Source organism: Ursus maritimus, unplaced genomic scaffold (genome assembly GCF_017311325.1).
Source record: "Ursus maritimus isolate PB19 unplaced genomic scaffold, ASM1731132v1 scaffold_8, whole genome shotgun sequence".
In the NCBI taxonomy this organism is placed as follows: Eukaryota; Metazoa; Chordata; class Mammalia; order Carnivora; family Ursidae; genus Ursus; species Ursus maritimus.
The window spans coordinates 28801958-28817562 of NW_024426996.1; the positions used below are offsets into that span (position 1 = coordinate 28801958).

A 15605-nucleotide genomic window follows, 5' to 3' on the forward strand; every position below is an offset into this window, starting at 1 on the left:
TGTACATGATGATTTGGTACCCATATATACTACAAAATGAGTACCACAGTATTGCTAGTTAACACACTCCCATTTGTGTGCGTGTGTTTGTGTGTGTGTATGTGTGTGTGTGTGTGTGGTGAGAACATTTAATATTTTCTTTCTCTCATAGCAGTTTTTGAGTATATAACACAATGTTGTTAACTATAGTGACCATGGTGAATATTAGATCCCCAGATCTTATTCATCTTTTAACTGAAATTTTGTACACTTTGGTGAATGCCTCCCTATTAGCCCCAGCCCCCATCATTGGCAACCACCATTCGACTCCCTGTTCCTGAGTTTGGCTTATGCTAAGTGAAATAAGTCACAGAGAAAGACAAATGCAGTATGACTTCATGCATATGTGAAAAAAGCAATCAAACAAACAAGCTCATAAATACAGAGAACAGATTGGTGGTTGTCAGAGGCAGGGCTGGGGCTGGGTGAAATGGGTGAGGGGAGTCAAAAGGTACAAACTTAGAGCTACAAAATACATAAGTCATAAAAATGTAATATACATTCTGTAGTTATGGAGACTGTAGTTAATACTTTATTGCATACTTGAAAGTGGTTGACAAAGTACATCTTAAAAGTTCTCATCAAAAAAAATTCTGCTACTATGTATGGTGGTGGGTGTAAACTAGATTTATCGTGGTGACCACTTAGCAATATATGCAAATATCAATTCATTATGTTGTACATCTGAAATTAATATAATGTTGTATGTCAATTATACCTTGATTTAAAAAAAGAAAATAAAAATCTGAAACACATAATCTAATTTTCCACCTGAGAAAACTAGCAAAAGAAGAGTAAATTAAATCCAGAGTAAGCAGAAGAAGAGAAGTAATAAGAATTTAAGTGGATATCAATGAAACAGAAAATAGGAAATCAATAGAGAAAATCGATGAAACCCAAAAGTGATTTTTGAAAAGATCAATAAAATTGATCAGACTCCAGCCAACCGAAACAAAATAAAGAATAAAAAATAATTTAAAAATCTGAAGATACAAATAACTATCAGAAATAAAAGAAGATGCATCACTGCAGATGCTATGGACATTAAAAAGGATAACAAACAAATGCCACAAATTCCTTGAACAATGCAATTCCTTGAAAGACATAATCTGCCGAATCTCATACAAGAAGTAGACAATCTAGATAGGTCTAGATCTATTAAACTGAATTAATAATTACCCTCAAAACAGAAAGCACTGGTCCCACATATGTTTGTTGGCAAATTCTACCAAATATTTAATAATGAAATTATACTGATTTTCTACAATCACATTTAGAAGACAGAAGCAGAGGAAATACTTCTTAACTCATTCTATGGGGCCAGCATTACCCAAATATCAAAACCAGACAGGGACATTACAATAAAAGAAAATTATAGACCTACATTTCTCATAAACATAAATCCAAAAATCCTTAACAAAATGTTAGCAAATTGAATCCAACAATGTATTTAAAAATAATTATATACCACCATCAAGTAGGATTTATCCTAGATATGCAAGACTGCTTCAACATTCAAAAATGTTGATTTTTAATTGATCTTACTACTTAGATTTCCCTCAGATGGGTTATTTTTATGGAAATATCTTGCTGATGGTGGAAGGAGGCCAATGGCCCATTAATCAACCTAAAACTGCAAGAAGACCTCTGTTTGCCACTGCCAGCAGTAATTCTAAACACAGAACTGAGAGCTCATGGTTGTTTTGAGTTTTAACTACTGTTTCAGAATGTTGCTGATGCATAAATTTGTCATTATGTCAGCCAGGCAGCTCCGAGCACATGTCACTTATTTGAGAAAAAAAAAAATATATATATATATATATGTACACTTATATACACATATATATGAAATGTATAAATATTTTGACTTAAATATTTGGATGGCACTGGGTGCAAACAAACCATTCATCCTTTGGATGGAATGTTTGGGAAAAAGAACCTTTTTACAAAGAGATGATTGATGTCCAGTCTCGTGAGGGGTTAAGTCCTACTATAACTTACAACTCTTAAACAATAAATAAATGAAATCACTGTTCTATAAAATAAAATCAATTAATGTCATCCATTAAAACAAGAGGCTAAAAAAAATAGTCACAGGAGCATACTAATAGATGCAAAGTATTTGACAAAACCCAAAACCCATTCATGTTTAAAATTCTCAGTAAATTAGGAATAGAAAGGACGTTCTTTAACTTGATAAATATCCACAGCTAGAAAAACAAAACAAAACAAAGCAAAATAAAGCTAGAAAAACAGAACAAAACAAAATAAAAAACCTACAGCTAAAATCATCTTTAATAATGGGGCACTGAAAGTTTTTTTCCAAGATTAGATACAAGGCAAGATGTCATCTCTCTCCAGACCTTCTCAACATAATACTGAAATTTCTAGCTAAGGAAATGAGACAAGAAAAGGAAATAAATGATACAGAGGCCAGAAATAGACCCAAACTAGGTAGTCAACTGGTCTTTGACAAGGAAACAAAAGTAGAACAATGGATATATTTTCAAGAAACTGGACGTCCCTATGCAAAAAAAGAATCTAGGCACAGACTTTACACCCTTGACAAAATTTAACTAAAAATGAATCATAGATCTAAAGGTAAAAGGCAAAACTATAAAAATCCTAGAATATAACCTAGGAAAAATCTGGATGATCTTGGGTATAGCAATGACTTTTTATATATAGCACCAAAGGTACAAAATAGAAATTATGAATATGCTGGACTTCACTAAAATTAAAACTTCTGCTTAGTAAAAGACAATGTTAAGAGAATTAAAAGATAAGACACTGTTTGACAGGACATATTTGCAATAGGTGCATCTGATAAAAGGCTGTTACCTAAAATATTTTTAGGGGTTCCTGAGTGGCTCAGTTGGTTAAGCATCCAACTCTTGATTTCAGCTCAAATCATGATATCAGAGTTGTGAGAATGAGCCCCGTGTCGGGCTCCATAATGGGCATGGAATCTGCCGAAGATACTCTCTCTCTCTCTCTCTCTCTGCCCCCGTATATATGATCTTAAAACTCAAAAAGAAAACACATAGCACAATTAAAAGCGGGGCAAAGACAGACACCTCATCAGCTGAAGATAGACAGCTGTCAAACAAGTGTGTAAAACGGCACTCCATCTCATGTGCCATGAGGGAAATGCAAATTGAAATAATGAGATAGCACTACACATCTGTTAGAATGGCCAAAATGCAGAATAGTGACAAATACTAAATGCTGGCAAGTTGTGGAACAAGAACTCTCATTTATTGCTAATGAGAATGCAAAATGGTACAGCCACTTTGGAAGACATATTGATGGTTTCTTACAAAACTAAGCATACTCCTACCATACTATTGTAGTCCTTGGTCTTTACCCAAATGAGCTGAAAACTTATGTTGACACGAAAATGAGCCCACGGATATTTAGAGTAGCTTTATTCATATTTGCCCAAACTTGGAAGCAACCAAGATGTCTGTTGGGAGGTGAATGGACAAACTGGTAGATCTACACAATGAAACATTATTCAATGCTAAAAATAAATGAGCTCTCACACCATAAAAAGACTTTGAGAAACCTTAAATCCATATTACTAAGGGAAAGAATGCCATCTGAAGAGGCTACAGACTGTATAAATCCAACTATATGACATTCTGAAAAAGGGAAAACAGGGAAGACAACAAAATAGCAGCGTTTTCCAGGAGTAGGGAGGGAAGAGAGATGAATGGGCAAAACAGAGAGGACTTCTAGGGCAGTGAAAATACTCTGTATGATACCAGAACGATGCCTAGATATCATGCTACATTTGTCCAAACTCATAGAATTAACAATACCAGGAGTTAACTATAATGTAAACTATGGACTTCAGATGATATAATGTGCCAATATAAGTTCATTAATTCTAACAAACGTACCACTATGTTTGGGGATTTTAATAATGGAGAGTCTATGCATGTGTGAAGGCAAGGGTATATGAAAAATCTCCACCTTTCCCTCAATTTTACTGTGATCATAAAACTGCTCTGAAAAAGTAAAGTGTTAATTTTTTAACAGTGACCCATAACTTATACATGTTAGTTTCCTCACATGTCTTCAAAAAGAATCTAATAACCTTAGCCTTGAAGAGTTTCTCTAGATACCAACCTAGCTAACACGACTTTCCTCTGAGAGACTGGTAACTGTCCTCCACTGAAATGCCCTCCTATCTATCTTGCCTACTGTAAGGCATTTTGCTATCAATGCAGGCTAACTCTAAGAGCTCTTTGAAATTAAAAGTCACCTCGGTAGACTCATCTACCGAGGTTTATAACAATATACTGAAACAATAACAGTCTTTACATGGTAACTCAAATTTAATAGTTCATTTATATAATTCTCCAGTGTTCATAATATGGTTTGTGTGAATTATATAATTACAGGAAAAGGATTGGTGGTAAATTTTAATTCTGTATTTTTGTTTTATAATTCCCAATATAACATTTAAAATGTCTTATGAAATTATTTGCCAACATTTGCATACTTTTGTTCAATTCTATTTTCTTTACTTTTCATTGACTTCATATTTGTAACTACATCACTGCTTCAAATATAGAATTTTAGTAAATACTGTAAGTTAGGTATTTCTCGAAATGTGTTCTATGAGCTATACACTATAATTTCACCTAAGGAGTTGGAATCAAGACAGGACATGACACGCATGGAACAAGACCTCTAAAGTACATAAATATTTGACATGGAAGCTGTGAAGTGGTGTTTTTATCCAATCTCTGGCAATTTCAAGGTGAGCATCCTTGAGAAATTCTTCTTCATTATCAAATTAAGGCGTTTGACTATACAACCTCAGACGTAAATTCAAACACTACAAAGCAATGACTCTAAAAAGAGGCTGTTGAGTCTGTGTTGTATATGACCACCAATTTTGATTGTAATCGCTAAGAAAGGAGAATTGTCATATGAGCTTTTATTTATTTACATGCAAAACATGTTTTCTTTTTTTTTAAATAATATGTTTTGTTATATTAGTCACCATACAGTACATCCCCAGTTCTTGATGCAATGTTCCATGTTTTCTGTGTCTAACTATGTTTGACTTGGTCACTTGCAAATACTCATTCTTCCCCTCTACAAATCTTCCAAAATTAATACTTAGACTCTCCCTTTCAAAAAAAATTCATTTAAAGGTAACACTAAAATAACTGTGATATTAGTGGTATGTACATGTATATTCCACATTGCAAAGGGGGTTGTATTGGGTATGAATTACTCAGGGCATCTCAATTAAGAAACTAGTGGCAAATCAATTGTGGTGGAAAGTGATGGGATTTGATTCAGAAAGATAAAGTAAACAAATGCTGGTGAGATTCCTTAACATTATGAGTGAACCGGAGACTGTAACAAGCTGGAAGGTAGAGATACATTCCTAATTAGAAGTTAGAAAACCATTGAGAAGGAATTTGGTGTTGATACAATGGGGCTAATCTATCATCTGCCATTTAATTGGAGAGAAACAATGAGTACTAAATTCATCAGTAAATGGAGTTGTGGCAACAATTTTTATTAAATTTTTTTTGTGAAACTACATTTACAAATTACTTTCTCTACCCAAATATCTTCTCATCCTCCCTCTTTCTCACCTCTCATCCTTCTTCTCTTTCTTACTTCCATTTTCTTCCCTCCCTCCCTCCCTCTCTCCTTTCTTCCTTCCTAATCTGTCTCTTCCCTCCTTATCATTTTAATTTCCCCTTCCTTTTAACATCTAGATGTGATAAAGAATCTAGGAGACATAGATTTATTTTTTCCTTAATGGCTTGTCAGTAAATTAGTGTAAATTGTATCCCAACAAACATATATACTAATAAGCTTCACACAAATTTTTTCATTTTCTCCAGGAAGACCCACTACATTGTGTGAGATTATGGGAAAAGCAGAAATTTGGCTAATCCGGACGTATTGGGATTTTGAATTTCCTCGTCCATACTTACCTAATTTTGAGTTTGTAGGAGGCTTGCATTGTAAACCTGCCAAACCATTACCTAAGGTAGGTCTATTACAGTGGAGGGTTTCTTTTGTACCTTATGATACAGTGCTGATTTTTCTTTAAAGTGTACTGCCTCAATAACAAAGATATGCTGTTTGCTACTCCAAATCTATTTTACAAATCATACGGATGTCTTATGACTGATATTACCTTTTTTGGACTTCACTGTGATATTTTGGCTAAGGAAAGAAGTGATTCAAATGGCATGTTAAAATATCAGTGTGTCTACAGTTTAGGTACTGACTGAAGCCACAGGAAGCTAGAGCCTAGGAAATTACTTAAGAGATTACTATAGTCTTCCTAACAAGCCTCATGGAGCTATGAATTGGGACAGTTACTATGATTGCTTGAGTGATAAAGATGCTTTCATGAGAACTCTCAGCTAGATTCCAGAGTTTCTCAGTAAGAAGAAGTTGGTGTTGACAGAAGACATGGAATCAGGTAGCACTTCTTGGAAAATAGTGATCTTTACCGAGAAAAAAAATAATTCATGGAAGAACTTTTTTGAGATGACAATGATGAATTCAGTTTTGGACCTATTCACTTTAAGGAGCCAAAAAAATTTTCAGGTGAATGTTGCTAGTAATCATATGGGTAATACAAGGTCTAGGTTTTAACAAAGAGCATTAGAAACATATTAGGAGTCATCAAAATAAAGAAATCATAGAACTAAGAGACCCAAACCCTGAATTCTTTCTTTAAGATCATAGTGTCTGGTTTTTCTGAAATTTCTGGAAAGGATACCACATCCCAAAGTCACCAAAAATAAATGTGGACACCAAAAACGCTGGAAGAAGACAACATTGAGAAATAAAAGAGAATAATAGATAAACATGATAAAAAATATTGTATTTAACTCTCTTTATCAATAGCTACCATTATCAAGGGATTGAGGAGGCACACACCCATTTCTTGGGTTGTAATTAAGCGAGTGTAATCTCTGTAGAAGATTGCAGGTTAAATAGTGTTCTCAGGAGAGTTCTTGATTTCTGTTTAGGGTAAGATACACATTTAAGTTTCAATTTTATTTTAGGATTCTGAATATGCTTTTCTTACCAGTCAAGTTATAGCTACAGGTAAGCTCTATTGAGTGTTATTATAGCAAATAATAAACCAATCTCTAAACGAAGGTACAGAAAGAGACAGGACATATTCCTTGGCTCAGTAGATAATACCCCGTGCCACACTATTATATTCATCCTCCTGTCCTCACTTTTCACATACACAATTTCACAAAACAACTCAGACATTTTTTACAAGAAGGGGAAAATTATTCCATTCCAAACCCAATTACTAATACAAACATTTGGGCCATATGAATACCAATCACAGCTTATATCTCTGATGAAAAAATTATGCCAGTCACAGTATACACAGAAAAATAGCAATGAAAGACAGCCAAATCAAGAATCCAAATCCAACTGCTAGATCTGTAAGTGTTCTTATACGTGTGTGTGTGTGTGTGTGTGTGTGTGTGTGTGTGTTTATTCCATCACTGTCTCTAGGGAGATGAATCAAAATGGCAAAATGCCAATTTCTGGGACTTCAGAAATATTCTCTTAACGTTATCTTAGCCAGAAGAGTAGTCCACTTTCATCTACGGCATCATCGTTTCCCTAGTAATTTTCCTAGCCTGAAATTGAGAAATATATTGATAAATAAATAAATAAATAAATACAATTGAGAAATGTCATAAATATAGAGAGAGATATTGCAGGGAAGCCACAAATAATTGCACAGGGAATGTATGACACATCTCTAGAGGTTGACATTCACATAGATTAGAATGCAAAAGACCCCGGTCCCAGACTTTGCAGTGCCCGACTTGCACAACTGTAAGTGGTGACCCACAGCATTTTATTCGTAGAGAAGTTTATATTTATCACTGTCCTAAGGTTCAATTACGGCATGTCAGCTACTTGTGGGAAGGTAGAGAAACACTGTCTCATAAATGTTATTGTGATTAAAAAAAATAGCAGTTTACTTTCAAAATATTACTATACATCTCAATTCTAAAAAGAAATTCATTTTTAGCCCCATTAATCAGGAAAAGTATTAACATGAGAAAAATATCCTGAATGCCTAACAGAGAGTTAGACTGATTTATTAATAATTAATTGGATGAAAACTGACATGTTTTGGGCTTCCTTACAAGGAATATTTTTGAGCTTGCAAACATCTCTGCTGGTTCATAAAATGAAGCCTTGAGGGTAAGTGTTCCATGAACCATGGGAAGAGCTGTCTCTGGCCTATTCACTTTCTATAATGGTCTGGCTCTATGCCTTTATTTGTAATCACTCATTATATTTGAACCATAGTTTTAAGAAACATATTTCCTCTTAAAGTTACTAGATGGTTCTCTGTGGCAGAAGATAGAACCAGTCTAACGTCTCTGACACTTCTCCTGACTCGGCCTATTTAGAAGAACAGGTAAACTTTTTACCCCCTGCTATCCCACGTGTTTGTAATAGAATTTTATTGCTGTAGGAAATGGAAGAATTTGTCCAAAGTTCGGGTGAAGATGGTGTTGTGGTGTTTTCTCTGGGATCAATGGTCAAAAACCTCACAGATGAAAAAGCCAATCTCATTGCCTCAGCCCTTGCCCAGATTCCACAGAAGGTCAGTACAACCTTGGGTCCTGGTGAATAGCTACTTGGTCAATTGGAGAGAAAGTGTGACTAACAGCACTTTTCCCAGATCAAAGCCAAAACACTGAGCGTAATTAGTACCACCTTCAAGTAAAAACTTCTTAAAACATTAAAATGCTATATTGAGGCACATTTAATAATTTGCTTAGTAAGCCTTTGCATTATTATGGAACTACATCTTTTTATACAATCATTTATCTTCAGTGAAATAGAGATGGAAATGTTAAGATCCCAATACCTTTTTACTCTTTGAAATCTTATGACCTGCATTGACTACTCCCCAAATTCTCAAGTGTGTTAGCTCCAAGGTCCAGGAAAAGAGAGATGCTATACTAGAGTAGATAGGAATTATGTTCAGGGATATACTTTATATTTCTAGGTCTTATTGACACTGTATCAAGATCTAGTTGGTTTAGAAGTAGAAGCCTATCCTTCTATACTGAAATTTCTTCAGTAAAAAGAGTTAAAAATCCTATTATTATCAAGCAATATATATTTTCTGATTTATGATATTCAATTAACTTAAATTTTGTTGTCATTATAGTTCTAGATTTCTAGTCTTTCTATAGTCCTGTTTATGAAATACCCTAGAACTCTTCATATTGGTATATTAGTTAAAAATATACAACTCCATAAAGGTGAGCATACTTATTAGGCCTGTCAAGTCTTTGAATTTTTATTTCTAAACTTTTTTGTTAAAAAGCTTGCCACCCGAGGATGTGGAGAAAAAGGAACTCTTTTGCACTGTTGGGAATGCAAACTCATGCAGCCACTGTGGAAAACAGTATAGAGGTTCCTCAAAAAGTTAAAAATAGAACTACCCTATGATCCAGTAGTCATGCTACTGGGTATTTACCCAAAGAATGCAAAAACATTAACGCAAAGGGATACATGCGCCCCAATGTTTATAGCAGCTTTACAATAGCCAAAGTATGGAAGCAACCCAAGTGTTCATGGACAGATGAATGGATAAAGAAGATAGGGTATTATGTACGTGATGAATCACTAAATTCTATTCTGAAACTAAAATTACACTATATGTTAACTAACTAAAATGTAAATACAATACAAAGAAATACAAAGATGTGGTATTCATACACAATAGAATATTTTTTAAGCCATAAAGAAGAATGAAATCTTGCCATTTGCAAAGACATGAGTGGAGCTAGAGAGTATAATGCTAAGCAAAATAAGTCAAAGAAACACAAATATCATATGATTTCACTCGTATGTGGAATTTAAGAAACAAAACAAATGAGTATGGGGAAAAAGTGAGAGAGAAAAAAAAAAAAAACCCAAGAAGCAGACTCTTATAGAGAACAAACTGATGGTTATCAGAGGGGAGGTGGGTGGGAGCATGGGTTAAACAGGCGATGGGGATTAAGGAGTGCACTTGTCATGATGATCAGTGGGTGAGGTGTGGAATTGTTGAATAAATAAACACTTTAAAAAATAAGGTTGCCACCTATGAATATTTAATCTGAATTTACAGAGCTTCTCTGACCTGCATAAAGTATGTAACAAAAGGTTAATATCCAGGGGCGCCTGGGTGGCACAGCGGTTAAGCGTCTGCCTTCGGCTCAGGGCGTGATCCCGGCATTATGGGATCGAGCCCCACATCAGGCTCTTCCGCTATGAGCCTGCTTCTTCCTCTCCCACTCCCCCTGCTTGTGTTCCCTCTCTAGCTGGCTGTCTCTATCTCTGTCAAATGAATAAATAAAATCTTTAAAAAAAAAAAAAAAGGTTAATATCCAAACAAGATACTTCATTTAAAAATGAAGTAAAGCAAACCTCCAGCTCTTCCGCCCTAAAAAACTACAGAAAAGGAGAGAAAGAAAGAGAGAGAGAAAGAAAGAAAGAAAAAGGAAGGAAGGAAGGAAGGGAGGGAGGGAGGAAGAAAAGAGAGAGGGGTGGAGGCAAGGAGAGAGGGAAGAAGGAAAGAAAGAAAGACAATCATTCAACAACCAGACAACAAAAATTTAAAGCTAATTACCTTTTTGGAAAACATTACATTAGAAACATGAGAGTTAGGATGGCCTTAAGACATTAATAAATTTACACAGTATTTGTGTTTATTTTAATGCCTTTTAAACCCATATGCTCTGATTGCTTCAACCAGTCTTTTATACATATCTTTACTTATAATTTCATACCCCAAAACTTTTGAGCAATAAATATAAACATGATAAAACTATATTGAATAGACTATTAGTTCAAGCCCTTTTTGACAGGGTTGATGTAAACAGTCTTACTATATCTCCGTGTTTGCAAACTAGCCCTTATGTCTACTTCTCTCGCTATCACATAAAGTAGTGGTGGGCCACATGATTTATAAGTAATTCCGCAGATTTAAGATGCCTTCACTGTGTGTTTTTACTTGCAAAATTAAAGCACTGTCTTCGACAGGTTTTATGGAGATACAAAGGAAAGAAACCAGCCACATTAGGAGCCAATACTCGGCTCTATGATTGGATACCACAGAATGATCTTGGTAAGACTGAGGGAAAGAAAAACTGTACAGTTGAATAATGGACAAGTAAAGTAACTGTTTTGCAACAAATAATTCAATAAATGTGTAATAGTTAAAAATGTCACATTTTAGGCTAAAATCAAAAACACAAAAAACAACAAATATTGGAGAGGACATGGAGAAAAAGGAACTCTCTTGCATTGTTGGTAGGAGTGAAAACTGGTGCAGCCATTGTGGAAAACAGTATGGAGGTTCCTCAAAAAGTAAAAACTAGAACTACCCCATGATCCGGTAATCACACCACTGGGTATTTACCCAAAGAATACAAAAACACTAATTCAAAGGTATCCATGCACCCCTATACTTATAGCAGTATTATTTATAATAGCCACGAAATGGAAGCAGCTCAAGTGTCCATTGATTGATGAATGGATAAAGAAGAAGTGGTATATATAAAAAATGGAATATTAGTCAACCATCAAAAAGAATAAAATTGTGCCATATGCAGGGACATGAAGGGAGCTAGAGAATATAATACTAAGAGAAAAAAGTCAGAAAGAAAAATACCCTATGTTTCAGTAATATGAGGAATTTACAGAACAACAACAACAACAAAAGAAAAGAGCCAAGGAAAAATAAAAGAGAGAGGGAGACAAATTAAGAAACAGACTCTTAACTGATGGTCACCAGAGGGGAGATGCATGGGGGGATGGATAAAATAGGCAATGGGGATTAGGGAGTGCCCTTGTGAGGAGCACTAGGTGATGTCTGGAAGTGTTGAATCACTGTAGTGCACACCTGAAACTAATATAACACCGTATGGTAACTATACTGGAATTTAAAATAAAATTTAAAAAATAAATAAATAAAGCAAAAAAAAGACTCATTTTACTTGCAGTTTAAAGCAGAAATAATTAGAGAATTGGCAGTTAATTTTATAAGGTCAGTGCTTTCTTTGTTTCACAAAAGAGCATTTCAGTTAAGACTCTCATCACTCTTCAAGTTTCAGTCTCAGTTCTGGTCTTTCCTCCTCAGTAAAGTCCTTCCAGAGGATGCAGAGGGATTGCATTCCTCCTCCTTTCCTGGGATCATAGTTTTCTGAGATAGCAATAGCCCATGTGCTCTCAGCTTTTGTACAAAATGCTTTCTTCATTGAGTTACTCTGTAATTTTTTCCCTCTCTCTCTCTAAAATTCTGTTACATTATAATGAAATCCTCACCCAATTCCCAAACTAGGTCATCCCAAAACAAAAGCTTTTATCACTCATGGTGGAACCAATGGAATCTATGAAGCTATTTATCATGGGGTTCCTATGGTGGGAGTTCCTATGTTTGCTGACCAACCTGATAACATCGCTCACATGAAGGCCAAAGGAGCGGCTGTGGAGGTGAACATAAACACAATGACCAGTGAAGATCTGCTCACTGCCTTGAGAACAGTCATTAATGAACCTTCGTAAGTACTACTGTTTTTAAAGGTTTACGGTTGATTATGTTACCCAGCATACTTGGAAATGTTCAATGTCTCATGACTTTGCTAACGGATTGATTTTCAAATCACAACTATAACATGATCAATATGAAAACCACTTTATTATTTCATTTCCCGAACATTGAAGTGATCTGCTGAAATGGGGAAATAAATACTATTACTTCAGATATTTTACAATCCTTTTTTTCAAAATCAATTATTTTTTTTAAGATTTTATTTATTTATTTATTTGACAGAAGAGAGACAGCCAGCAAGAGAGGGAACACAAGCAGGGGGAGTGGGAGAGGAAGAAGCAGGCTCCTAGCAGAGGAGCCTGATGTGGGGCTCGAACCCAGAACGCTGGGATCACGCCCTGAGCTGAAGGCAGACGCTTAACGACTGCGCCACCCAGGCGCCCCTCAAAATCAATCATTTTAATGATCACATAGCTCAGACATTTTTCAAACAATCTGCTTGTTCGTATAGAACCACTTATATATGACTATAAATATTATAGCCATTCAGTAAGTACAAAATTGGAAGTGATAATTCAACTATCATTCAAAAATAGTCATCATTAACAAAAGTATAGTTTCTAATTTCATTAGTAATCCTTTAAGTGGTATTTTTTGCCAATTTATTTCAACAGATTTCCTACATACCCTTTATTACCACTTTTTGTTTTATAACCTATTTTTTTATCTTTTATTCATAACCCTTGCATTCTTATTTTACTTCAACTCTCCTCTTTTTTGAACTATGTGTTATGCCCAATTACATTCCAAGTCCATCATTTTTATGGCTCCCCCCTCTATATTGTTTTAAGTTGGTATCAAGGCATATTTTTCATCTAGCTTTCTCAGTATTTTACTCTGAATTTGTGTAAGTGTCTTATATTTAAATTTGTTTCCAGGTTATCTCAGAATCAATTATTTTGATTCAGAAGCAAAACTCAAAGGATAGTTAAAACATTCCATTTGTATTACTGAAATCTGAAATTCAGGAGGTAGACAAGAAGGAGAACTCAAATTCCATTTTGTGCAGCTTTTTTTGGTGGAAGTAGTCTATGTAAAACCATCTATTCTAAACCCTAGTTAAAGGGTTTTTTTAGACAAAGGGGTCAATATATTTCTCTCAAAAAGGGAATGTTTGCCTTGAATCGAACCTAAAAAGTCAGTGCTAGTGGTCCATTTCCCCCCCTCACACACATTCCAATCAGATGACTTTTATTAAGATGCATGTTTAAGACATAATTTTCAAAATATCATAGATATTTTCAATTCAGAACCTGGAGCTGGTGTTAAGAGCTTCTGCAAGGCTGACGATGATCTTCTGTTTCTCATAAATGATGATCTTGATGTCTAATGCATTAGACTATTACAGGGCTGTTACTGCTGATGTTTTGGTTCATTCTATTAAGCAAGAGTAAGTTCTGTAATTTTTTAGAACTCTACCTTATTTCATGGAATGCCATTAAATTTTATTGTTGATTTGAAAACTACTGATGCAAGAGACAGAAACATAAATACTCGGGAATTTCCAAGAAAATACCTAAAATTATTTATTTTAAAATATTTTAACATTAACTGTAAACCTAGTTCTAACTCAGAAATCATCTGGGAACAATAGAGTTTAGTATAAAGTGTATATATGGATATATTTGCATTCCATTTATAACTTCTTAAAGGAATTAAGAACACAAAAGATTACACTTAAATACATAAACCATAGTAGTTTTAATTAATTATAATATTTTCAGATAACACTCATATAACATTAGTGTACAATAAAATGTTAAATAATCATTTTAAATCTGAGCATAGGGCTTTCTTGTCTCATTTATAAGAAAGCATACTTTATTTTTATTTAGATTCACAACTACAAGTTTATCCTGTATATATGTATTTCAGATTTTAAATCTATCTATAAATGGAGAAAAAAATTTTTTTAAAGATTTTATTTATTTATTTGACAGAGATAGAGACAGCCAGTGAGAGAGGGAACACAAGCAGGGGGAGTGGGAGAGGAAGAAGCAGGCTCATAGCGGAGGAGCCTGATGTGGGGCTCGATCCCAGAACGCTGGGAACACCCTGAGCCGAAGGCAGACCCTTAACCGCTGTGCCACCCAGGCGCCCCTATAAATGGAGAAAACTTTTAACAAAAATATGATTTGGAAAGATAGGCTTTTATTGCCACTGTAGTTTACCTGAAATGTTTTAGGAGGAACCATGTGATATTTGATTTAACCCTACATATCTGTCAATCCTATTGAAAGAGTATGACTATTCTTTCTCACTGCACACAAGAAAGAACACAGGTAAATTATCCCCTCCTACTAGAGCTAGCATACCAAGTTCACAGGTGAAAGATAATCACATTTCTTCTTCTCCAATCCCAGCAATGTCTAACTCACACCAGGACATCTCTTCACAAATCACTTACCTTCCAGCATCTTCATGTCTCCAAGTTGGAACTCTTATTTATAACACAAAACCAAAAGGAAATATCCTAATTCTGGCTCCTCTACTAAGAAATGTCAGCTGAAGATAAAACCTGCCTTTCAAATACATACCTATACCCATTACTGTCTGAGAGATTAGAGTTAACTCCATATATGCCTCGTGGACTTGGGGCTCTAATTCTAGCAAGATATTTCTATTTATCTTAAAAATGCAAACTCCATATCCTTGCCATTTCCAAAATTACCCTAGTGTCTTTACCAATCTTGATATTGCCAATATAGACACTCTCCTTTGCAGCACAAAGACACACTGTGTGCAATGGAACAGTTATCATAATGCCAGGATCTTAGGCAGTGCAGAAATGGTTTACTAATGTCAATTTTCAGCTACTTATCTGCCATCATGAAGTGGCCGAGAGTAAAGACCATGCTTATGGACCTTCTTATGAATATTTCTGCATATTAGGTTATTCAGAGTCTTGATTTTG

General features: G+C 34.9%; 1 protein-coding gene across 2 annotated transcripts in view; it reads left to right on the plus strand.

Annotated features, from left to right (window-relative positions):
• Nucleotides 1-15605, plus strand: part of LOC103656324 (UDP-glucuronosyltransferase 2A1-like) — a 70167-nt gene that overhangs the window by 12396 nt on the left and 42166 nt on the right. The window contains exons 2-5 of one of the 2 annotated variants that reach the window (XM_008683694.2): nt 5919-6067; nt 8555-8686; nt 11122-11206; nt 12422-12641. In XM_008683694.2, coding sequence (XP_008681916.1) covers nt 5945-6067; nt 8555-8686; nt 11122-11206; nt 12422-12641 — 560 coding nt within the window. In that variant the 5' untranslated portion in view covers nt 5919-5944. Of the gene's footprint in view, nt 1-5918; nt 6068-8554; nt 8687-10053; nt 10061-11121; nt 11207-12421; nt 12642-15605 lie in introns of both variants that reach the window. The other variant, XM_040625430.1, reaches the window with a different exon arrangement.